This window comes from Drosophila innubila (assembly GCF_004354385.1).
Source record: "Drosophila innubila isolate TH190305 chromosome 3L unlocalized genomic scaffold, UK_Dinn_1.0 0_D_3L, whole genome shotgun sequence".
Lineage (NCBI taxonomy): Eukaryota > Metazoa > Arthropoda > Insecta > Diptera > Drosophilidae > Drosophila > Drosophila innubila.
The window spans coordinates 15,876,440-15,899,631 of NW_022995376.1; the positions used below are offsets into that span (position 1 = coordinate 15,876,440).

The following is a 23,192-nucleotide window of genomic DNA, read 5'->3' on the forward strand; positions in this document are numbered from 1 at the left end:
AAAGGGTCGAGTTCCCTGACCTCCAATGCGATTCGTGTTCCGCACGTTTCTCTGACGCAGTTGGAAACCGCAGACCTCCAACAGCTTCGATTGCCTTATCGCCTGGAATTGCATGGGATTCATTGACAAACCGCATCAGATTTAGATTCAGATGTGACCCAAGTAGAGAGAACCTTGCTCAAAGATTTCAAAGATTTATTAATCACATTTGCCCAACATTGTCTTTTCTCTTATTAGTTCTAAGTTTAGATTCGTTCACAGTCCAAGATCACTTGTAGAGTCTATTGAATACAGGATACATATTTATTTACCTAACAAACAAACCAAGTGATGATCGCCGATGTTATTCGCCTGCCAACCTGGCGAGCAGCTCCTCGTCAATACCATCGCCTGGACCTGGAACTGATCCTGATCCTCCAGTGCTGCCCAAGTTGAAAGGCAAATCATTCGCTGCTGGAGGAGCAGTTGTCATTGGCTTCTGTTGTCCACTGGATCCAGCACTGATTCCAGCTGATAAGGCATTTAATTCCAGATTGGATTGCTGCTCCTGCGAGGAGGAGGAGGAGGAAGACATTGTCGCTGTTGTCTGATCTGTGCTGGGCGTGGTGCGTCCCCCTCCTCCTCCTGGTCCGGATCCAGTGTTGCTGCTGCTAGTGCGTTGCGACAACTTGGGTATCTGGAACTTGTTGTGCAATCCCTTGATGAAGCCCTCCATGCTGGCAGCCATGCTAGGCGACGCATACTGCAGAATGGTCATCATGTCCGTGTGGTGATCGAAACGTGGTGGCGGCTGTGACATTGACCCACTTGACGCAGCTGGCGACACTCCCCCCACTCCTGATCCAGATCCCGATCCCATTCCCGTTCCAGGTCCCGCTAATGGTGTCTTGCGCTGCCCTCCACTTCCAGTTGGGCCTCCGCTGCCACTGCCACTGCCACTGCTGCTTCCCAGGCTGCACATGCTCGGTCTTCGCCTGGGTGCGCCATGTTCCTGGAAGGAGTTGGTGCTGTTGCTCTGGTCAGAGGCAAACCACCGCCTGAGCTGGAGGAACCACTTAGTTTGCTGCTCAGGTTGCCAGATGAGTTGGCCTTTTGGAAAAGGTGTTTGCTGGAACTGGAACTGGAGCTGCTTCCTCCTCCGCCTCCGCCTGATGAGTGTGCCTTCTTTGAGGCTGGTCCGCTGTTCACTCCAGGCTTCAATCCCGTGTGCTGCTTCTTGCTGCCAGAGGAGGATGAGCCAGATGCTCCACCCTTGCTCTCCCTCTTGCTGCTGCTGCTGCCTGTCTTATTGATGGTCAGCTTAAGGCCCTCCTGGCTGCTCGGCTTCACCATGTACTCCGTGGACAGTCCAGTGCCTGTTCCCGTTCCCGCTCCCATTCCCAATCCCGTGCTGATGTTGCCACTGTCGCTACTATGTGCTCCCGTTGCCAGCTGTTGTTGCTGCTGCAGCTGTTGTTGCTGTGTTGCCGTTGTTGTTGTTGCTGTTGTTGTTGGTGTTGCCACTCGCAGTCCCGTTCCCACTGTTGCTGTTGTTGATGCTGTGAGTGATGAATCCACTGTTGCTACTGCTGTTGCTGTTGTTGCTGTTGTTGATGGTGTTGTTGTTGATGATGTTGCTGCTGTGGTTGGAATGGTTGCCGTCGAAACTGCCGTCGACGTCATCAAACTAACCTGACAAAGGAAGCGCGTGGTTGTGTGCGTGTGTGTAGGTGTGTGTGTGAAGACAAACGAACGAGAAACGAACCGAAAATGCAAATTAAAACAATCAAACGTAGAACGTGTCAAAAAGAAGCACAAGTGTCGATAGAGGGTTAAACATTTCCCGTTTTCCCGTGTCATGCAAGACGGAAGGAGACAGAGAACGATAGAGACAAAGGTGGAGAGAGAGGCAAGTGAGAAAAAGAGAGAGAAACCCGTTAGTATTTAGTCAGATTATCAAAAGCTCCAAAATACATATGTATGTATAATAACTACAAGGCAAATATTACTTCATATTAACAGTTCACATTACATAGAGAAAGTTCCAATTCGAATTCAACCTTTATTCCAGAGTGATCGGAAAAAGCAAAGTGCTATGTTAAGGCAATGGAATGTCCTGTTGCTTACATTTAACACTTCTGTTAGTAACAGAGTTGAATCAAACACTTTACATGTCTGTTAATTAACACAATGTGAAGAAGTTTTCTACCGACGGGAAATTGCATTTTAAACAGGATTAACCAACAAAAACGTGCACTATTTATATATGCGTAAATAGGAAGGGAAGATCCTTATTGGGATTATAGCCCAGCACAGGAATTATTAAGAAAAAATAAAACGGATGCGATTAGAAAATAGCAGTAAATATATTTACAAAAGAAATAAATCAGAAATCAATTCAAATCAGAGTTCAAGAACTACGATTAATATTAATAATTAATAATAATTACAAATATTCAATTAGGTTGCACTAGTTAAATACATTATTTAGATTTCAATTTGGATTTAGTTCAAGTTGTAGGTTCAAACAAAAAATAAAGAGTCAGGCAACTACGGGTTAAGAGGTGCAGTTGGAGGTGAAGGGAGGTGGAGGTGGAGGCGGAGGTGGGCACACAACGAGAGCTACTCATAAATTGAAAACGGACTTACCGCACCTACCGCTCCCGCTGCCACGCCCATTCCCGGTCCCACACCCACTCCAGATCCCGATCCCGCTCCCGCCATGCCCTTGCGCAGGACATTGAGCTCCAAGGCGGCCACCGCTGGCGGCGCATAGTTGCCCAGGCTGCCACCCGCTGCCAGATGCGATAAACTGGCCACAGACGACTTCAGTTGCTGCTGATGCTGCTGGGAACTCTTGAGGGCGGCGACTGCAGCAGCAACGACTCCAGATGCTCCTCCCGATGCCAGTGACGAGCAGGAGGATGAGGAGGAGCTACCTATGGACTTGTCCTTTTTGATGGCAACCGGCAACTGTCCGCTGCTGCTGGCCAAGGGCGGCACGGGTCTCATCATGGAGGGATTAGCCCCTGCACTTGAACCAGGTGTGCCTGTAGGTATAGGAAGCGGTACAGCCAGGGAAACTGCACCTGAGCTCACTCCCCCACTGCCAGAGGAGGACTTCTCCGACTTGGGACTGAGGCTTGTGGCCGCCGTGGCGCTCTTGAGAGTGGACATGCTCGGCTTGCCAGAGGATCCATGCTTGGGCGAATGAGTGCCGAATGGCGACTTGGGACTGTTGGAGGCGGTGTTGGTGTTGCTGTTGTGCTTGGGACTGCTGTAGACAGGCGAGTGCTTCGGACTGGGACGAGCCGACGGTTGGCTCGCCATCAGGCCAAGAGCAGCTCCAACTCCTACTCCCGCTCCTACTCCAGCTCCGACTCCCGCCTTGGGTGAGGATGAAGACGACGCTGAGGGAGAGGAGAACTTTCGCACTACTCCACTGCCAGCTGAAGCATCCGTCATCCCGATGCCGATCCCCATGCCGCCAGATGCGGGCGAGTTCTGCCGTGAATAGATCTTCTCAGGTGGACCCATGGGAGAGTCATCTCTCTTCTTCTTGCGCTTCTTCTCCTTCTGTGGGTCACTGGAGCTGCTGCTGCTCGAATTAGAAGAGGAAGACGAAGTCGAAGACGAGGAAGAGGAGGAGCTGCTCTCATGAGGTCGCTTTGGAGCACTTCCACTGGCACTCGACACAGACACAGACTTCTTGGGCTCCTTGGATGTCTCCTTGCCTGCTTGGCCTCCACTGATTCCAGTGATGGGGGTTATGGTGATGGTAGTGGCTGGAGAGCCACTTGGAGCACTTGAAGTGGCTCCTACGCTGGTTTGTGCATTCAATGGAATGATCTCAATGCCGCCCGTGCGTTGCACATCCACCTGTTGCTGCTGTTGCTGGAGAGGCGTCTTGCCATCGCCAGGGATGGGCGTGATGCTGACGCAGTGCTTCAGGTTGGGTGTCTTATCCTTCCAAATGTTTTTGTACTTGTCCGCAATCTCATGATCGCTAGACTTGGACGCAGTAGCAGATGGGCTGGGAATGGGACTGCTTCCAGAGGGAGCTTGTGGATCCGTCTCCCGTTTCAGATTCATGATTCCAGCAATGGCCGCAGCCGCCGAAGTGGAGGCAGCAAAGGCATCCGCCAAGGAACGCACTTTTGAGTCCATCTTCAGATTGTTCACGCTACTGAAGCCACCGCCAAGTCCACTACTGCCTTCCCCAGAGCCTGTGCCCGTGCCCGTATCCATGGCAAACTGGCCAAAGTTGCTTGTACCGTGCATTCCACCTCCTCCACTTCCTCCAGTGCCACTGAAGCCACCTGCTGCTCCGCTGCCTGTCCCTGCACCAAAAGCAGGTACACCGTGCAGCTTCTGGAGATGCTCCTCATCCCAGCACTTGAGTAGCTTGTATATAACCATGGGAATGGACACCACCTGACGCACTGTCCTGGTCAGCTTCTGGGAGAGTGCTTCGTAGTCATTGTTGAGGCAGTAGATGGTGCAGGTGGCCTCTCCCTCCTCCAGCAGGAAGTCCACTGTGGCCAGGGACTCCTCATACGGATGCTGGAGCTCCACAGTGATCTGGGTGAGCGAGACGGCAGTAACCTCCAAGATGACAGTGCTGTCCATGTCTGAAAGAAATTCAAAAGTAGATAAGATTATGTCTCCCGAACTCCTGATTTACTTACCATTATACTGCTTCTGCTGTTCCCTGACGCAGCTGCCCAGGAGTGTGTAGAACAGAGCCTGTTTCTTGAGGAATGCGATGATCCTAGGCACCTGTGCCGGCTCCGTGAACTGCAAAGACGATATCATGGTGCCCTGCAGCCTGCGGTTATCCGTGAGGAAGTAACAGTGCGTCTCCTTTGGCAGGTTGACATACAGGCCCTTCTGGACGTGGATGCTCCTTATGGCCTGTCTCGAAGCAGTCTGTACAATGAGATTCATCACAGACGTCGCTCCCTCGTTCGACAGACTTCCCAGACCAGGTAGAGCCAAAGCCCGCAGAGATTCGATGCAGACTGGCATTGGCTTGCTGAGACGGAGCACATAGGTGGCCGGCATCAACATGGAGTTGTTCTGGGTGAGCGGTGCATAGGAAGGCAGCTCCAAGGGGAGTCCCGACTCGCTGGTGAAGCTCACAATTGGCAGGATTTGCAGTTTGTTCGCAGAGGATCCCTCTAGATTGAGGGTGGCACTGAGTCCAATTGGACTCTTCATCACCTGCTCAATGCTGAAATCCCTGCTGGCAGTTCCCACTGCAGTGGACGACTTCTCCCCCTTCACCTGTGTTTCCACGAGGTGCAGAGGAGGACAGAAGTAGGTGAGTTTCATGGGATGCCCACCACGTCGTGGCAGCACCAATCCCACTGCGGATCTGTTCATGATGTGGTAGCTATCGCTAATGCCACCCAACTGTTGTTGGCACTGCAGCTGCTGCTGGTAGAGATTGTAGATATCTGTTTCCATGGCCTGGAGTGCCACAAATGCCTTCTTCTTGACCTTGGGCTCCGCATTCAGTTGGTAGATGGAGGACAGTCCCTCCAGCTGCACTGTGAAGTCGGCAAAGTCGCCTGCCTTGAGGCAGTTGAGGAGCTCAGTGGAGCTGGAGCTGGAATTGGACTGCTGCTCACTCTTGCACTCGTGGTGGACCTTGACGTCGTTGAGGTTGCCACTCGCATCCAGCAGTATCTCTACATAGAACATGTCCGTCGAGATGAACAGCAGCTGCTGATCCTCCATGAATTTAAGTCCCAGCTGTCGGGACAGGCTCTCTAGACGCTCCACGAGGCCGTGTCGGGAGGTGACTTTGATATAATGCTGCAGCTTGTCCAGTGCCGACTGCAGCGTCGCCTTGCAGAGTGGATCCAACGGATAGTGCTTCTCAATAAAGTACATTCTCACTGATTTCTTGATCTCCTCGTAGGTCTTCGGCTTGTTCCTGTACTTGGCACGCAGCTTCTCCATCATCGTCTCCTGCTGCATCTGCTTGTTCTTCTCCTCAATGCTGGGAATGTGCACTGCCATGCTTGTGGGCTGCCCCATCTGGCTGCCATATCCTCCTCCTGTGCAGATCACAAATTAAACACAAATAATAATTACAATTAAATGTATACCTAATCGCGATTTAAGTCAAGTGAAAATTTTACCTGCGCTTGAATTTGTTTTTGCATTGTTTCCGCTCATTTTTCCGCCTGTTAATTTCTTTCTTTTACACTTTCAATCTACCATTTCTATATTTAATCACAGTTTAACAAATAAAATTGTATTTGAAACAATTATTTTTACACTTTTTCCATTTTTTGCGAAAATCAACGAATTTTGCGAAAATTTTCGGTTCACTATGACTGACTCGCGTGAACTGAACTAGTTCTGTTTTGCATCTGATTCTAATTTTACTTCGCTTGTCTAAACTGTTAAGACTCTGTTATCAATTCAATTTCTTCTACTGCAATTGCGCACTGTTATTAACAGTTTATCTTGAGTATTTTAGTCGGAACAAGATGAACGAGCAACTAAGTTCTTTCAATTAGCTTAGCTCTACAGCTGGAAATATCCGATTATTTTCAAATCGATTTACACAAAAAATATTTAGCATCGATTTAATAGATTGAAAATCGAGTCGAGTTACAGCTCTATTAGCAAGTCGATTGATCAAAACAAGTCCAAACGGATTGATCCAATTTCTAGTCCCAAATAAAAATGACATCTATTGCTGGCGGACATGGCGAAACCAATCCAAATAGCTCCTGGCTAAGTGCCAGAGGCTTTTGGCTTGCCTACTTCCTGGGATTACTGTTTGTGCATTTGCTGCTCTTATCAGTGCCCTTTGTTACTATTTCAATGGCATGGACAACTACCAATTTGCTGCATAACTTTGTGAGTATCCATTCGAAGTTCACGTCAACAATGTTAACTATTGACAATTTGTTTCATTTAGGCACACTTGTATTTTCTGCATATAATAAAAGGTGCGCCTTGGATGAGCATCGAGAATGACGCCAATCGACGCTGGACACATTGGGAGCAAATCGATGACGGCGTCCAATTGACGACAACGCGCAAATTTCTGACTGCTGTGCCAATTGTACTGTGAGTGCCGATTTATCATATTAATTTTTCTGTTAATTAAATTGTGTTTTTTTTCTTCCAGATTCCTCCTAACTTGTTTGTACACTCGCAACAATACGGAACATTTCATAGCCAACTTTATTTCGTTGGTTGTCGTTACGCTGCCCAAGTTGCCGCAGTTCCATGGCGTTCGATTGTTTAATATTAACAAGTATTGAAAGGTGCTTCTATAATTGGTTTATGCCTGTAAATATCTTTCACCGAACAGGGAGGCTTATCAAAGCCTATATTGTATATATTTAAAGATAGTAGACTGACCGATTTGCTGGTTTTGTTTTAATAAGCTGTTGAAAAATCGTAACTATACTTCTGTAAATGGCGCTGTTGTACTTGTATTTAATACATAAATAATATAAATAAATAGCAGAGCTGAGATATACATAAATATTCTCTCTTACTCAGTGGCAGTGTTGACATTTTAGCTATTAATCAGCTAGCTTTATTACTTTCGTAGTTGCAAAGGCTAAACAAATATAAGGAGTGTTCATACTAGAAATTCGGCATTTTTAAAGAAATGAATGGACTAATTTTGAACTCTTTTAAAATAAAATTGTTTAGCTTTTCTAGCCGTACTTTTTTAATTGAATTTCAATAATGCAGCCTTTGAAATTCTGGCAGAACTAGACAACAGAAAGAGCTCTCTCTTTTTAAAATAAGAGCTTTTACAATTACAGCTGTAGTTTTAAGTATGCCAATTGAAGATTACTACGTAACTTACCTAACCAATCTGTATATATGTATGTATGTGTATTATATTATATTCTGTTATCAATGTCGCTCTTCTATATTAATAATCGCCGGCATTGCAAGTCGCATCAGTTTTGTAGTTGGCGCCAGAGAGATTCGTCTATTGCCCTTTTTGACTTTGCAACTACGAATCGCGACCTTAACGACTTTCAAGAGGTGTGTCAGTCTGCTTGGCAGTAGTTGTTATTATATTTTTGAAATTCGAATGAAAACCTAACAAATTTTTGAGCTTAAAACAGGTACCAGAAACAGCAGCAGCAGCAGCTTAAGAATGTCGGTGACTGTGGAGGAGGAAATCTTTGGCCTGGCCAAGAATCCATACACCAAAGCACCCGAAATGGTGCGTCGCTTCACAATGACAAATCCAAATCAAATGTCGGTATCTGTGATCCAACTGGGTGCCATTATACAGAGCGTACGTATGCCGGATGCGTATCAGAAGATTGAAGATATCTGCCTGGGCTTTGAGGACATTGCCAGCTATATGAGTACGAGATCGGCTTACATTGGTGGCACTCTCGGCCGTGTGGCGAATCGTGTGGCAAACGGTGAATATTCAGTGGGTGAGAAGGTGTACAAGTTGACCAAGAACTTCAAGAATACGTATCAACTGCATGGTGGCTTCGTTGGATTCGATAGCGTAATTTGGGAGGTGGTACATAAGTCGGATTTGGGAATCACCTTTCGTCATGTGTCACCCGATGGCGACGAAGGTTATCCGGGCAGGCTGACAACTACGATTACTTACTGGCTGGACAATCACAATCGTTTGGGAGTACGCTACGAGGCGTATACGGATAAAACGACCGCTGTCAATCTATCCAATCATGCTTATTTCAATTTGGCCGGCCACGCCGCTGGTCCCAAGGGTCTGGCCGAGCACACAGTGGAGATATTGTCCAAGAAGATTGTCGAAACGGATGACGCTCAAATACCGACGGGTAAGCTCGTCAGTGTCGATGATACGGTCTTCGATATGCGAATTCCCGTATTGCTCGGGGATCGCCTCAAGCAGTTCGACAATCATCTGATCAAGGGCTATGACAATTGCTTTGTGGTCAACGAGGGTAAAGACAGTGGGACCAATCTGGTTGCCAAGCTACAGCACAAGCCCTCCGGACGGGCCATGGAGATTTACACCAATCAACCGGGTCTACAATTCTACACGGCCAACAATTTGCCGGACGAGGTGAATGGCGATAGTCCAATGATTGGCAAGGAATGCACTCATTATCGCAAGCATGGATCCTTTTGTGTAGAAACTGAAAAGTTTCCAGACTCAATGAATCATCCCGAATTCCCATCGATCTTTCTCAATCCTGGCGAGAAATATTTTCACGAGGTCATCTACAAATTTAACATAGAAGAATCTTGGAAATGCTGCTGTAATAACAAATAATCCAATCCAATAAAGCTGTCTGTTTCTATAGGTACCAATTATAAATAGCGGTTCTTTCTATCTTACTAGCCCCATTTTCTTATCTGTGTTTTCTAATTTTCCATTTTCCTTAATTTTATAAGCCTTGAACTTATTTAATTTAAAAATTCCTAACGGTACCATTTATTTGTGTCACAGAGTGTCACATTTTAGTGCTACTGTGCTGCAGGGTTGCATATGGAAATCAGAATTTGCCATTTTGATTTTGTTCATGCTGTCAACTGTCAAAAGTTTTTTTCGTTGAATCAAAGTAGTCTCTGAGAATTTTGCTTGATTTCTTCTTTATAATTTCTCACCTTGCAAGACACTTACATTTCTAAAATACCAAAATGTCGTTCGATCAAAAGGAAATATTCAATATAATATATAAGCTGGCCCGTCTTACCCAGACGGAAATGCGTGTCGAATTGGATGCAATGGGTGCTGTGAATGTTCCCTTGGATCGTTTGTATGGACGTCATACAACGCGTGCCCTTAAGAATTTCACCATTGGTGGCATAGAGGATCGCATGCCGGTAAGTAATCCTTAGTTCTGGATAAGATTAGATTGTGTTACTTTTGTCAACTGCTTCCTCAGCGTGCCATTATTATTGCATTGGGCCTAATCAAGAAAGCCGCATCGATTACTAATCGAAGCTTCGGATTGGAGCCCAATGTATGCGATGCCATTTCGATTGCGGCTGACGATGTCATCTCTGGAAAATTATACGATGAACATCATTTTCCATTGGGCACCTGGCAGGAGGGCGCCGGGGCCCACAGCAATATGAATGTCAACGAGGTGGTCTGTAATCGGGCCATTCAGCTATTGCGCGGTCAGATCGGTGGCCATTTTCCAGTGCATCCCCAGACTCATGTTAATTTGGCTCATAGCCCCCACGATAGCTTCTCCTCGGCTATTAACATTGCTGTGGCCATGGAGCTGCAGAAGAAGCTATTTCCATCCATTTTGCTGGTGATCGATACTCTGACCAAGAAGGAGCAGCTGTGGAGAGATATCATTAAGATGGGACGCACTCATCTTATGGATGCTGTGCCGCTGACATTGGGCCAAGAGTTCGGCGGATATCGGCAAATGATGGACAACTGCTCTACGAGATTGGGCTCGGCATTAAAGCACTTGTATCAGTTGTCCCTTGGAGGCACCTCTGTGGGCACAGGTGCAAACAGTCCCGATCAGTTCGGAATCAAATGTGTCGGCGAAATAGCGAAGCTCACGAAACTTCCATTTGTTTGCGCTCCCAATCTATTCGAGGCTATCGGCTCACGTGATTCCTTGGTCGAGATCCATGGCGAACTCAACTCCATTGCTGTCAGTACCATGAAGATCGCCAATGACATTATGTTCATGGCTTCTGGTCCAAATTGTGGTTTAGGTGAGATTGAGCTTCCCAAGAACGAACCAGGAAGTTCGATAATGCCTGGCATGGTAAATCCTACACAATGCGAGGCCATGCTGATGATCTGTGCCCAGGTGATGGGCAACCAGACGGCAGTCACTGTCGGTGGCTACAATGGACACTTTGAACTCAACTCGTTCATGCCAGTGATCGCCTCCAATGTTCTACGCTCCATTAACCTCTTGAGTAGTGGCCTCAAGAATTTCAGCACCAATTGCCTCGTAGGTATTGAGCCAAATATGAAAAGGCTTGAAAAGACATTGAACGAATCCCTGATGCTCGTGGCCGCAATAACTAATCATATTGGCTATGATAGGGCAGCCGAAATTGCTAAAGCTGCCAACATCAATGGCACCACAGTGAAAAAGGAGGCCATCAGGGGAGGCATTGTCAAGGAAGATATCGACATGTGGCTCAATCCCTCGAATATGCTAGGACCCTCTGAATAATGTAATTTACAAAGTTCATTCAATAAAGCGAATGCCATATTTAATGGAGGTCAAGTTATTGGGTTTTACTTGATACTTTATGAATTATAATTTATTGATATTCTTATTGATAAATTCTTGGAAATTTTGATACATAAACGATTTTCTATAAGCGTTGCTTCTATTTTTTTTCAATCTTCTACAGAATATATTGTTTAAATTTATTTGAGAAAGGAATACAGTAGAACTCATAATTTATCGGCTGATATTTGCATTTCACCATCATATTTACTACATAAAAACAATCTGACCTTAAACATATTTTTATTTTCTTCTTTTAAATGTAAATTTTTTAATTTTAAATATTTTATTGGATTTATTTCTTTAAATAACACATATTTCTGAATTTTAGAATACAATTTAAGAATATTTTCAACTGCTTGGACTTTAACTGAGCAACCTTTATAACTCCCTAGTTGTTCAGGCGTTGTCCAGAATTTCCATAGATATATTTTGATCAATCTATTTACATATATTCTTATATTTATTATATATACCTATTTTGATACGAGTTTTATTCAGTTTTAATATGATGCCAAATAAGGTGCCCATGCGCACAGAGAGCGATACTCTTGGTCTGGTGGAGGTACCAGGCAATAGCTACTTTGGCGCCCAGACAGGACGTTGTCTGATCTATTTTCCCATTGGAGGCGTCGATGAGCGTATGCCGGTAACTGGTAAAGTTCAATCCTCTGCTGAACTATGAAACTAACCTATTGTCTTTACAGAAACCACTTATACAGGCCATGGGCATATTAAAAAAGGCTGCAGCTGAGGTAAATGAGGAGTTTGGACTGGATAAAAAGATCAGCACAGCCATATCGAGCGCTTGTGATGAACTGATTTCGGGTAAACTCTACGACGATGGTCACTTCCCATTGCCCATTTGGCAAACTGGATCCGGCACTCAGACCAATATGAATGTCAACGAGGTGGTCAGCAATCGGGCAATCGAAATGCTTGGTGGCGAACTGGGTTCCAAGAATCCAGTGCATCCCAATGATCACGTGAATCAGTCACAGAGCTCCAATGACACGTTTCCAACTGCCATCCACATCGCCGTGGCCATTGAACTAAACAAGAGTTTGAAGCCAGCACTTAAGAAGCTACACGAGATGCTTATGAGCAAATCAAACGAATGGAAGGACATCATTAAAATTGGTCGCACCCACACACAGGATGCTGTTCCGCTGACCTTGGGTCAAGAATTTAGCGGCTACACTCAGCAGATAGCCAACAGTCTGGAACGCATTGAATCCGTCCTGCCCCATGTCTACCAGTTGGCATTGGGAGGAACTGCTGTGGGAACCGGACTCAACACTCGCAAGGGATTCGCTGAGAAGGCCGCCAGTCGGATCGCCCATCTAACCTCATTGCCATTTGTCACTGCACCCAACTTCTTTGAAGCTCTGGCCGCTCGAGATGCCATGGTTGAGGTGCACGGGGCATTGAATACCATTGCCGTTAGCCTCATGAAGATTGCAAATGATATTCGCTTCTTGGGTTCCGGTCCACGCTGTGGCCTAGGTGAGCTTTCATTGCCGGAGAACGAGCCGGGCAGCTCCATAATGCCGGGCAAGGTAAATCCCACTCAATGTGAAGCCCTCACCATGATCTGTGCTCAGGTCATGGGCAATCATGTGGCCGTCTCCATAGGTGGCTCCAATGGACACTTTGAACTTAACGTTTTCAAACCGTTAATTGCATCAAATGTCCTTCGTTCGATAAGACTGCTCAGTGAGTTCTATATAGAAAGCGTTTATAAATTATACTATTCTCAAATTCTTTATTTTAGGTGATGGCTGCAACTCTTTTACTAACAATTGTTTGAAAGGCATTCAACCGAACAAGGAAAAAATTGCTGAAATATTGCATCAATCTCTGATGCTCGTGACAGCTCTCAATCCTCATATTGGCTATGATAAGGCGGCACAAATTGCCAAGGCAGCACATAAGAATGGAACCACTTTAAAGGAAGAGGCCGTCGTGGCTGGAATCTCGGAGAAGGACTTTGATGATTGGGTGCGTCCTGAGAAGATGATTGGTCCTAACTAGATACTGTAACAATTTGTTGAATTAACAATTCTGAATAAATGGATTAAGAAATTATCTGAAGGAATAGTTTTAAACTAAACATTTTTAAAGTTTCGAAAATATAATGTATGTTATTTATTATCAGAATAGAATAAATATATTATATATATAATAGAATATATATTTACTGCAAATTATAACCAAACATGCTTAATCTTACACGCAAATACCTGTAACTGCTTTTTTAAATTACAAAATCATTAGTGTCAAAGGTGATAAATTGATTGAACCGTTAATACATTTTACATTAGTTCAATTGCAAATTGCAAATTTAGATAAATAGAAACGGAATAATTTAGATTTTGAATTAATGTAATACTTTTATTAAGCAATTTATGTTGGTTTTGGGCGTATTAACATTTGAACGGATTCTACAAAAATATATTGGCCTTTTCGACGACACCACCAAACGCCGAACTCGGATTTATGATCAAAAACTCCATTTAGATTGCTGTAATTATTATATTGTTATTAGACATTATATATATTGAGTTTTCAGACTTACCAAGTTGGATACTCATGATGCCACCAGCGATTATATTCCGTAACATTTTTCGCATCGTATCGAATGGTCTTGAATATATTATGCTCATGAGTACGTAATCCATCGCCGGCATTTCCGAAATAATTTCCCAGGGACTTTAGTTTGTAGTCGTCGTTCTTTCCACTAATGGAAAAGTTGTCATAATGGGCATAGCGTGTTTCGTTATTGGGAAAAACGAGATGAACGTATAGTTCATGTTGTTGCCTCTTTGTTATAGCGTGTATATTGTCTAGTCCAAACCAGAAATCACCATCCATATCACCAAACCCATCAACATAGGAGAACCATCCCTGATTGAAGTCCACAGTATTATCGGTACGCCGCTGAATAACTATCCAACCTGGCCCAGAGTGGCAATTCTGGGCTAGCACCTTTAGTGAACCAATCCGAGGTAGAGTTAACTCTTTGATCTCATTGGAATCATCTTCACTGAGGCTCTCTTGAAGTTCCTTGATCGAGTATTGTAGTAAGCGATCATTCTGCTTCTTAATCCTTTCAGCACTGTTCCGCAGATCAGCTTCTAATTTGGCCTTGCAGTTAAAGGTCTGAGTGAGAATGTGAGTTTTCCAATTTCTAACCAGCTCTTGACTTGACTTCACCTTTTCCACATTCGTTGCGACTTCATCTCTTAATGTGGCGATCTGATTCTCGTTCTCTTTAATACATGCTTTGTAATCTGAAATTTTGAGATCCCGTTCTTCAATAATGGCTTGAAGTGCGATTATCTGTTTCTCATAGTTTACCGAAAGATCGGTTGTCTCCTTAAGTTTTTCTGCACTTTTTTTCAATTCTTCCTTTAACTCATTTATATTGTTATCTTTTTCTTTAATAATTTCATGTTGTTTGACAATTTGATCATCTTTATCGTTAATGCAATTTTTATGTTCAGTTAACTGATGCTCAAAAGACTTTTTTATTGCGATACAATTTTCTTTTCTTTCGCACAATTTAGATTTTAGAAACGCTATCATGTCGTTGTTATTCACATTGGTGTTTTTATAAGTTTCTAAACATGTTTTTAGAGCCAAGATTACGTCATCTTTAATCCTACATTTCTCGTGATATAAATTGAGTTTTTCCTTGAATACAGATAGTTTGACTTTCTTCAACTCAGTCAATGTACTATAAGAATTTTCTCTGATATTTTGCCACTCAGCTGAAGACTGTATGAAAGGGATACAATAATATCTCATTTGGTAAAATCTATATAAATATTGAAACATCTTCATGATCCACTTACCACAGCACATGTCTTCTTGTCTTCTTGAGAATCGTGCAATTGTATAGTAAATATATTTGTATTATTCATTTTAAAAACAAGTTTTTTTAAATTGTTGAAATATTGAAATATTTATATAATATATGAATGATCTGGTTAGAATACCCAGAAATAATTTGACATGTCAATTTAAAAGGATGCTGTATACCACAAAGTTTTCATTTTTATTTGTAAAAACAAATGGAATTCTGATTTTGGGCAGTTGGCTTTGGAAACGATTCCATTGTAGATTTACATTTTATTAAAAATTCTTCAGTTTGATTCATGATATACGAAATTTTAGTTTAGAAAACGTTTTGGAACTCACCAAATAAATTCAAGCTTAAGCGATGGTACGAGTCACAGAAGATGTGTTCGGCATTGCCGTCAATCCCATGTCGCAGAAGAGCGAACACATTCGACGATTCACGTTGTCCGCAGAGAAGGGCATGTCCGTATCAATACTCACGTTAGGTGCCATCGTACAAAGCATTAAAGTGCCAGATCACAGCGGTAAGCTGGAGGATGTGTGTTTGGGGTACGATGATGTCGCCGGATATTATCGAAATCAGAAATGCTATTTTGGTGCCATGGTTGGACGTGTGGCAAATCGTATAGCTCGCGGCCAATTCAAATTGTGTGGCAAGGAGATTCATCTGTCTCGTAACTTTAAAGACCGATACCATCTGCATGGTGGCTATGTGGGATTCGATAGCGTTATATGGGATGTGGTGGGCATACACAAGGATGGCGTTACCATGCAGCACGTCTCGCCCGATGGTCATGAGGGATATCCGGGCGAAGTGACAGTTAACATTAACTTTTCGCTCAACGAGGCGGGATGCTTTGGCATGAGAATCGAGGCGCGTGCTAAGGCAACCACCTGCATCAATATAGCCAATCATTCATACTTTAATTTGGCGGGTCATGGATCTGGCAGAGATACACTTTTCCAGCACATGGTGATGATTAAAGCAAGTAAAATTGTTGACTCCGATCAGGAACAAATCCCCACTGGCAAACTAATGCCCGTGCGTAACACACCCTATGATTTCTCCACCTTAACCAACCTGGGCAAACGTATCAATCAGATCTATCGTTGTCCCATCTGTGGTTTTGATAACAACTACTGCACGGATGTGGATCCCAATCAAGTGAAGCTGGTGGCCCGTGCTGTACATCCCTGTTCCGGTCGCTTTATGGAAGTTCATACCAATCAGCCGGGTTTGCAATTCTACACAGCAAACAATCTACCCGATGAGGAGCGAGGGGATGTTCCCAACGTTGGAAAAGACGGTTGTCATTACGTAAGGCACGGATCCTTCTGTATGGAGACACAAAAGTATCCAGATGCCATGAATAACCCAGAATTCCCAACGATTATGTTAAATCCAGGACAGTTGTACGATCATCAGGTGGTCTATCGATTTGGTGCATGCCCAAAACGTGTCTAAAATTGCATTCTCAGTAAATTCACTAATCGTATAAAAAATAAATTTATCATCAAATTCTATCTAAATTTGGTGGTACCAGAACAACCCGGGTCAGTTGAAACTTAGCATCAAAAGAGCCATGTACCACATCAAGTGTATGAGAAAAATATATCAAAACTCTCAATTCTTTATATTTTTTATTTATTTTTAATTTGAATTTTAAGCGTTAAGCATATTAATTATCGATTGGATATTCATAACAGAACCAAAAAGTAGTTCTGTTAACTAACAGTCATCGCCCAACCGCCACAGACTGTCGACCGTTTGGAGCTAAACATTTTTATCGATTTTAGTCCGAACGATTCGATACGATTCTTATCGATTCTGTTGCTGCTAACAAAACGAAAGTAATTTGTTGAAAAACAGCTAAACGACAGCTGTAAATAGTTGATTGTGCCACGTCCAAATCAGTAAACAAAAACCGCCTTCAAGCTGTTTAATCTACCGCAAATCTACAAGCATACCACAGCGGACTCCACTCGTCCCACTAGTAGCAGTTGCAAAATGACCGTATGTACCAAATATCTGAGTAATTTATATCAAATAACATTGACTAATTTGCAATAACTCTATTTATTGCACTAAGGTACATGAATTTAAAGTGGAAATGACCTGCGGCGGCTGTGCTAGCGCCGTAGAAAAGGTCTTGGGCAAATTGGGCGGTAAGTACACAATGCTCACACACATATGTAGACATGCATAAGTGTGTGTGAACTATCATAGTTTGGAGCTTGGAGGGAGCTTAATTTGTGTATTATATGTATATGTATACACATATTACTGGGGATTTTGCAGTCCACCTTATCAGGCGGCGGTTATTTGTGGTTGCCAACAAACGTATGCTTTTTACTGTTGTTTTGCAGATAAGGTGGAAAAAGTGAATGTCAATCTGGATGAGAAAACTGTTACTATCACCTCAAACTTATCGGCCGACGAACTGTTGGAACAGTTGCGCAAGTCGGGAAAGGCAGTTTCATATGTCGGTGTGAAGAAATGAGACGAGTTTCTCAGCAAGTTTCAGAAATACGGCAAACTGAAGCTTGAAGTATAATCGATGGATATCCCACAAAGGATTCACTCATTGTCGTATCTGTTGATATATGATCCATTTGAGAAATCATTCAAAAAACAGCGTGATGCATATGATGGTTCAACGAAAATGTTTTTAAAATATTATTAGACTTAACCAAATTATGAGATAAACATGAGGAACTTATCTACACATTATGCTCTTGCCCAAATTTTACGTAGCTCGATATTAAATTATACAGTATATTAAAAGCGTTATACAACCATAGATTCAGAATTTAAAGCTCAATTGTTTAATAACTAAGTAGAGAAATGAATTAATCAAATATTTGCTCTTATTAAATATTTAGAAATATTTAAAATATTTCCAATGTAGTTCAACTAATTATATGCCAATTATCTTCTTATGATATATGAATAATAATTATATACATGCATAATTATTACAAATTTTAACATATTGCAATATACATATACTTAAATAAAATAAATAAATCATTTATTTGCATTTCTTAGATTGCTTCTCATATATAAACTATAAACATTGATAAAGATTCTTTCAGCTGCCGTGTCATATTAACCCAACTGTTTTACATATCTGAGACTCTCAGGTGAATCTCATGAAATGCGGGCACTTAGTCAAGAGGGAGAGAAGCTGTCCAAACGAATCAACGACAACGACAAATATCCAGCTAACGTTTTATAATAACAATAACAATAGAATAGAGCATAACATGTCATAAATCTCGGGAACGGCTACCCAAATTTATAAAAATGTATTTTGAAACATGTTCGAGGCGTAACGAAATTATCAATCAAATGCCACAATGGCATGCAAAGAATGCAACACACACAGTTAACACACAGATGCACACACAAACATGCGTTCACAACTAATTGAGTTTAGAGCTGAGTCCACAAACGGAACGTTGCTTTGGAATTTGATGTTGTCGTCGTCGTTGTTGCCGTTGTCGTTGTTGGTGTCGCTACCTGCGTTCTACCTTTTGCTTTGTTGCGGTTGCATTTTGCAGCTCGTGTTGATTTATGCCCCATGCGGCGACACACAGGAACGGAACCGTAACCAAACCTAAACAGCAAGGAACCCAGAATCAGGTCTCTTAGCCAAAAGGTCTGAGAGAATCCGTATACCCAAATCGGTCACTGCCTGTGCGGCTGTCACAACAAAACGTCAACAACACAGTCACGTCCTTGCCCCATGATTATTTTCAAGTGATGCAAGAGATTTTCTGATTACACTTCCAGCTCTCTCCCTCTCTCTGTCTGTCCTTTGCTCTTGGCCATCTCACTATACAGTAGGTAAAAGCAAATTATTAGCGCTAATGCCATTTAAATTACCTTAGTAAAAATAACAGCTGGTGCCTCTGTCTTCTGTCTGTCTGACTGTCTGTCTTACTGCCCCTGTGCATTGTCTTGCTACATAAAAATTCCTGGCAACAATGTGGCTAATGTGTTAGCCAACTGACAATTGTTTTACGACTTTAAAATGCTCTTATCGAGTTCAATATCAAATTTCCGTTTATTTTTTAATAAGTTATAGAAAAAATAAACTAAATTCGTGGAGTTCTTAAATTTTTGTTTATTATTACTGGTGGTATCGAAGCTGTAAATTTTATTTATATTTTTCTATTGTAAATTTCTGGCAGCCTTTTAACTTATATTTAAAATATCTTCTAGATTCAAAATTTAGAGTATTATAACTTCGTTGCAAAATCTGCGAGTGTATTTTTTTGGTGTTTGCACACTTGGTGCATTGAAAACATTCCAAAAATCGCTGGTTAAATTCTTTGGCGCATGCTTTTCAGCAACTCTCAACCAGTTGGGCAGTTGGCTGCCCAGTTGATCAAGTGGCTGGCGGACGTTCACGTTTCGGGGCATTGGCAGGAGCAGAGCATTGAGTACACGGACCGCGACTGGTTTCCACATGGCGGCAGCTTCAAGCAAAAAAAAAAAAAACTGAAAAAAAGAACGAAAAATCGAAAAATACCGCGACCGCAGTTGCCGCTCTTTATTGTCATAAGATTTGAAAAGAACCGACAGTCAGAACAATGGCACACTAAACTAAACTAACCTGGCCAACGGCTGGGCCAATAAATTCCACAAAAAAAAAGCAAAGTTGTGACGATGCCAACACAAATCTCAAACACGACAAGGTCGTTTTCAGCTCTCTCTTCCTCTCGATCTGTTCCCCTTTTCCGTTGCTTTGTTTAAAAATTGCCAGGCTCGGTTCATTGAACTTCCGAAGACTCCTACGCGGTGGAAACACCAAACTAAATGTACATTTGGCCAATTGCAACTGGAAACAGTAGCCAAGATTTTTACGCCAAATGTGCAAATTGCAGTGGACTTCGAGTGCTTGCTCGATTGCTGTGGTAAACCTGTCGCTGTTGCCGCCATGGACATTCCTTGGTGCCCCCACCAAACATTCAACAGGGGGTTGAGGTTGAGCGTGTGCCAAGCCCACGACAACGAACAACCAACAACCAAGAACCGAGAACCGAGAACGACAACAACAACGACAACAGCATCGCAACAGCGGAGTCATGGAACGTCTGGTCATAACAAGAGCAAAAATGCTAAGCGTAAATAACTCATAGATAATAATGCCATGCATTTACGAGCAAAGCAATTGCAATGCAGCCAAAACAAAAGACTTAGGACACGAACTTGCCAAAGGAGCAGCGAGCAGCCGAAGCAGCCATCGAGTCATGTAACAGACATAGTCGCAGCCTCAGTCGAAGCAGTCGCAGCCGCAGCAGCAGCACCACCAGTAAAATTGGCTCAAAAACAAGATCAACTGGTTTCATCAACAGCAACAAGCAACAGAAGAGGACAACAACAAAAATGAAACAAACAACAAAAAAAAACTCACTCAAAAGTGTTGAGCTCAAGACCTGTTGAGACCCAAGCAAGACCCATTGTTGGTCTATTGCGCGTGCCGTGTGCGCTGTAAAAATACTTTTTCCCAAAGAAGTTTCAGTTGTGTTTTTGACTTTTCGTCGTGCAGAACGATTCTCCTCAACGTGATTAACGCCAGACGCAGCCGCCGCGGGCGTTATTTCGCTGTATGTGTGTGTGTGTGCGTGTGCATGTGTGTGTGTGTGCGTGTGCATGTGTGTGTGTGTACGTGTTGGTGTAATATTCGCGAAAAGTTGTTTTTCGCTACAACTCATACTAATATATGGATGAGTATGTGTAGCACATGCATATATATATAAAGTCAATTTTCCTGTTAACGAAACCTGCCAAAACTGCTGCAGCCACAACAACAACAACAACAGAATACATCCACAAAAGTTGCATGCAACATAAGTAAATTTTGGTGTCGAGTGCCCCCTCCTCCTGTGTTTTGTGCTAAATGCTAAGTATGTAAATGCCTGGCCGATCATAAAGTTATCGTGAATATATGTAAATAATTGTTTGTTGAATACTCGCAGTTTTAGGTGAAAGTAAAGCAATTTGTTTAATTAATTGCACGCAAGCCTCAACCAGTCAACAAGTAGATTTGTGTGCCAAGTTTAGACCAAGTTTATGAAGCGGAATACTCTACAAATCTACTTAATCAAATCAGTGAGAACATATACTCTATAGCTGGATGTCTGAGAGCGTTTACCTTTGGATTAACCAACACAACAACAGCAAAAACATTTGCGCATAAGGATTTAACAATTGAAGGTGAGTGTAAAATGTGTGATGAAAAAGCGTGGTATTCAGTGAGATGATGGGAGGAAGGGGTTTGTGCAGATAAAAAAAAAATGATGTTGAAATAAGAAAAAATATTCTAATTTGATTATTTAAAGTTGCTTTTAGAATAACAAGATTATTAATTAAACAAGAGTTCCAAAACATATTTATTAATACAAAGCTTAATATGTGTATGTACATTGTACAATATTAAATTAAGAAAGGAAGCTCACAAAAAGATAACGTTGTTTATGTAGCTTACACTTAATTTTTTGCTGTAGAGAACCGTTTAATTCCCTATGTCGAATTATTTAAAAGTTGATCTTAAAGTTCTAATTCCAATCAGTGTGTTTGTTCCTGAAACAGTAGTAATAACTAATGCTCAATTTAAAAACATTTGTTTAGTCCATTTGCAGATCTTAAGTCGAGTAGCAAATTGGCTTCCACACCTAAAAACGCATTACTAATGAGTTGATTCTTAGGCAAATTTGATAATAATAATACAAAGAAATATGAATAAATTTATGTGCAGATCAAAATTGAATATAATTAGGCAAATATGCAAACTTACAACGACTTCAAAAGCCACTTTCTGTGTCGCAACCTAATTCAATTTCAATTCTCATTCCCATTTCAATCCGAATTCGAATTCATGTCAAGCTGAGTTTTGAATCTTTTATTTTTCGATGACTCTTTGGCAAAACGGTCAAGCCGCCTTTTTGTCAGCGTCAGAAAATATGTCACATACACAAATCTGTTAGATACTTTTGCTATTTTGCCGTTCTGGTTTTAAGTGGCTAACAAACAAGCTCGTAAATAGCCAAATACAAAAATGTATCCATATGCATACAAATATGTGTGTATGTGTATTTGTGTATACAACCAATGGTTAACTATTTTTATTGACTTAAGCTTTGACGTTTGACACCTTTGCGCTTTTGTTTACGATCTCGAGCAATGGGAAAGAACTGTTTTTATTTAAAAAGAGTCATGTAAAACATATAAACTGGTAAAACAACATGAGGGCTTTACAAGCGTTGTTAAAATACGCTATCAAATAAATATCGATATTTTCATGCAAATTTAAATCGAAAGCTGTCGATATAGACAGAGATACTTTAAAAATAAATGCATATTTTTATTAATATAGAAATAATTTAAATATTTATACAAATTACAGATGTTATACTCATTCAAAGCCTTAACAATTAAATTTTTTTAAATTGTGCTTCAACTAAAACTAATTTTATTAAAGTAGAAACTGATTTATTAAAAATATCTATTCTTTTCAATAAATCCCGGAAAAACATGTTTCGGAATGTTTCGAAACTGCACACAAAGCGTACAAAAATTCTATTGTATAAAAGCCTTTGAGTCGAATTCAGATTGTAACTTGCGATTGTGAACAGAGACCAAGCTAGGCTAAGAAGAGAGAGAAAGAGAGAGAGAGAGAGGGAGAGAGAAACATGAGTCGCTCGTGCCGACACACCTGAGACTTAACCAAGAGTGATTCAACAGCGGGCAGATCGAATGGCAGGCATTATTGAAACATTACGAGATCATTTTATAGGGTCGCAGTCAAAGCGAAAGGGCCACAAAAAATAAGAGAATTTATACGTAGAGAAACAGACACCTTTGTCAGTTCCAATCAAAGATCACAGATCGAGCTAGCTTTTTTAATTACCAATGGAGCCATTTGTTGTTTTCGTTGTTGTTGTTGTTTGGGTGTTTGATGGGCGCATAATCGAGACCGTTATGCTGCGGCGGCGACAACTTGATGCTGACCCTCTTGCGGCTGTCATCTGAGCGGGGAGCGGCCCGTTGTCTATAAGCCAATTGTCCGTTAAGTGCAGCAGGCCAACTTGATCTGATCTTGTATTGCATAAGCT

The 23,192-nt window shown here is 42.2% G+C and overlaps 8 protein-coding genes across 10 annotated transcripts; 6 read left to right on the plus strand and 2 right to left on the minus strand.

The window, feature by feature from the left end:
* Positions 1 to 178: 178 nt before the first annotated feature.
* Positions 179 to 6,364, minus strand: LOC117789082 (mediator of RNA polymerase II transcription subunit 1-like). Its single transcript, XM_034628110.1, is given in 5 exon segments — positions 179 to 1,017; positions 1,020 to 1,671; positions 2,629 to 4,610; positions 4,668 to 6,044; positions 6,129 to 6,364. Coding segments are annotated over 5 exon segments (4,722 nt in total). The 5' UTR covers positions 6,166 to 6,364; the 3' UTR covers positions 179 to 343.
* Positions 6,365 to 6,424: 60 nt separating this feature from the next.
* On the plus strand, positions 6,425 to 7,495 carry LOC117789086 (ORM1-like protein). Of its 2 annotated transcripts, XM_034628114.1 has the most exons (4): positions 6,425 to 6,519; positions 6,604 to 6,858; positions 6,920 to 7,071; positions 7,133 to 7,495. In XM_034628114.1, the coding sequence occupies exons 2-4, from the start codon at positions 6,682 to 6,684 to the stop codon at positions 7,266 to 7,268; spliced, it is 465 nt and encodes a 154-aa protein (XP_034484005.1). In that variant the 5' UTR covers positions 6,425 to 6,519; positions 6,604 to 6,681; the 3' UTR covers positions 7,269 to 7,495. The 2 variants fall into 2 exon arrangements, with proteins under 2 accessions (XP_034484005.1, XP_034484006.1); XM_034628115.1 differs by lacking the exon at positions 6,425 to 6,519 and having other exon boundaries at positions 6,603 to 6,858.
* Positions 7,496 to 7,871: 376 nt separating this feature from the next.
* Positions 7,872 to 9,301, plus strand: LOC117788210 (aldose 1-epimerase). Of its 2 annotated transcripts, none has more exons than XM_034626906.1 (2): positions 7,872 to 8,013; positions 8,087 to 9,301. In XM_034626906.1, the coding sequence occupies exons 1-2, from the start codon at positions 7,882 to 7,884 to the stop codon at positions 9,254 to 9,256; spliced, it is 1,302 nt and encodes a 433-aa protein (XP_034482797.1). In that variant the 5' UTR covers positions 7,872 to 7,881; the 3' UTR covers positions 9,257 to 9,301. The 2 variants fall into 2 exon arrangements, with proteins under 2 accessions (XP_034482797.1, XP_034482798.1); XM_034626907.1 differs by having other exon boundaries at positions 7,998 to 8,013; positions 8,097 to 9,301.
* A 309-nt stretch (positions 9,302 to 9,610) lies between these two features.
* LOC117787262 (probable fumarate hydratase, mitochondrial) lies at positions 9,611 to 11,198 on the plus strand. The gene is made up of 2 exons (XM_034625743.1): positions 9,611 to 9,810; positions 9,873 to 11,198. The coding sequence occupies exons 1-2, from the start codon at positions 9,625 to 9,627 to the stop codon at positions 11,142 to 11,144; spliced, it is 1,458 nt and encodes a 485-aa protein (XP_034481634.1). The 5' UTR covers positions 9,611 to 9,624; the 3' UTR covers positions 11,145 to 11,198.
* Positions 11,199 to 11,688: 490 nt separating this feature from the next.
* LOC117787333 (probable fumarate hydratase, mitochondrial) lies at positions 11,689 to 13,292 on the plus strand. Its single transcript, XM_034625832.1, has 3 exons — positions 11,689 to 11,853; positions 11,912 to 12,920; positions 12,979 to 13,292. The coding sequence occupies exons 1-3, from the start codon at positions 11,713 to 11,715 to the stop codon at positions 13,236 to 13,238; spliced, it is 1,410 nt and encodes a 469-aa protein (XP_034481723.1). The 5' UTR covers positions 11,689 to 11,712; the 3' UTR covers positions 13,239 to 13,292.
* Positions 13,293 to 13,575: 283 nt separating this feature from the next.
* LOC117787249 (angiopoietin-2-like) lies at positions 13,576 to 15,136 on the minus strand. The gene is made up of 3 exons (XM_034625731.1): positions 15,062 to 15,136; positions 13,783 to 14,984; positions 13,576 to 13,728 (listed from the first exon to the last, which is right to left on the minus strand). The coding sequence occupies exons 1-3, from the start codon at positions 15,128 to 15,130 to the stop codon at positions 13,611 to 13,613; spliced, it is 1,389 nt and encodes a 462-aa protein (XP_034481622.1). The 5' UTR covers positions 15,131 to 15,136; the 3' UTR covers positions 13,576 to 13,610.
* A 175-nt stretch (positions 15,137 to 15,311) lies between these two features.
* Positions 15,312 to 16,696, plus strand: LOC117787051 (aldose 1-epimerase). The gene has a single exon (XM_034625496.1). It carries the CDS (start codon positions 15,430 to 15,432, stop codon positions 16,531 to 16,533), a length of 1,104 nt encoding a protein of 367 aa, XP_034481387.1. The 5' UTR covers positions 15,312 to 15,429; the 3' UTR covers positions 16,534 to 16,696.
* Positions 16,697 to 16,873: 177 nt separating this feature from the next.
* Positions 16,874 to 17,880, plus strand: LOC117787073 (copper transport protein ATOX1). Its single transcript, XM_034625518.1, has 3 exons — positions 16,874 to 17,082; positions 17,159 to 17,234; positions 17,436 to 17,880. The coding sequence occupies exons 1-3, from the start codon at positions 17,077 to 17,079 to the stop codon at positions 17,567 to 17,569; spliced, it is 216 nt and encodes a 71-aa protein (XP_034481409.1). The 5' UTR covers positions 16,874 to 17,076; the 3' UTR covers positions 17,570 to 17,880.
* The last annotated feature ends 5,312 nt before the right edge of the window (positions 17,881 to 23,192 follow it).

Bases quoted from the DNA above. Each gene is read 5' to 3' on its own strand.
- LOC117787262 (XM_034625743.1), top strand. From the start codon at position 9,625: ATGTCGTTCGATCAAAAGGAAATATTCAATATAATATATAAGCTGGCC. The intron at 9,811-9,872 runs GTAAGTAATCCT...CTGCTTCCTCAG, and splicing joins GCATAGAGGATCGCATGCCG to CGTGCCATTATTATTGCATT.
- LOC117787073 (XM_034625518.1), top strand. The intron at 17,235-17,435 runs GTAAGTACACAA...GTTGTTTTGCAG, and splicing joins GGTCTTGGGCAAATTGGGCG to ATAAGGTGGAAAAAGTGAAT.
- LOC117787051 (XM_034625496.1), top strand. From the start codon at position 15,430: ATGGTACGAGTCACAGAAGATGTGTTCGGCATTGCCGTCAATCCCATG.
- LOC117788210 (XM_034626906.1), top strand. From the start codon at position 7,882: ATGTCGCTCTTCTATATTAATAATCGCCGGCATTGCAAGTCGCATCAG. The intron at 8,014-8,086 runs GTGTGTCAGTCT...CAAATTTTTGAG, and splicing joins ACCTTAACGACTTTCAAGAG to CTTAAAACAGGTACCAGAAA.
- LOC117787249 (XM_034625731.1), bottom strand. From the start codon at position 15,130: ATGAATAATACAAATATATTTACTATACAATTGCACGATTCTCAAGAA. The intron at 14,985-15,061 runs GTAAGTGGATCA...CCTTTCATACAG, and splicing joins ACAAGAAGACATGTGCTGTG to TCTTCAGCTGAGTGGCAAAA. The intron at 13,729-13,782 runs GTAAGTCTGAAA...TAATAATTACAG, and splicing joins CATCATGAGTATCCAACTTG to CAATCTAAATGGAGTTTTTG.
- LOC117789086 (XM_034628114.1), top strand. From the start codon at position 6,682: ATGACATCTATTGCTGGCGGACATGGCGAAACCAATCCAAATAGCTCC. The intron at 6,859-6,919 runs GTGAGTATCCAT...TGTTTCATTTAG, and splicing joins CCAATTTGCTGCATAACTTT to GCACACTTGTATTTTCTGCA. The intron at 7,072-7,132 runs GTGAGTGCCGAT...TTTTTCTTCCAG, and splicing joins ACTGCTGTGCCAATTGTACT to ATTCCTCCTAACTTGTTTGT.
- LOC117787333 (XM_034625832.1), top strand. From the start codon at position 11,713: ATGATGCCAAATAAGGTGCCCATGCGCACAGAGAGCGATACTCTTGGT. The intron at 11,854-11,911 runs GTAACTGGTAAA...TTGTCTTTACAG, and splicing joins GCGTCGATGAGCGTATGCCG to AAACCACTTATACAGGCCAT. The intron at 12,921-12,978 runs GTGAGTTCTATA...TCTTTATTTTAG, and splicing joins TCGTTCGATAAGACTGCTCA to GTGATGGCTGCAACTCTTTT.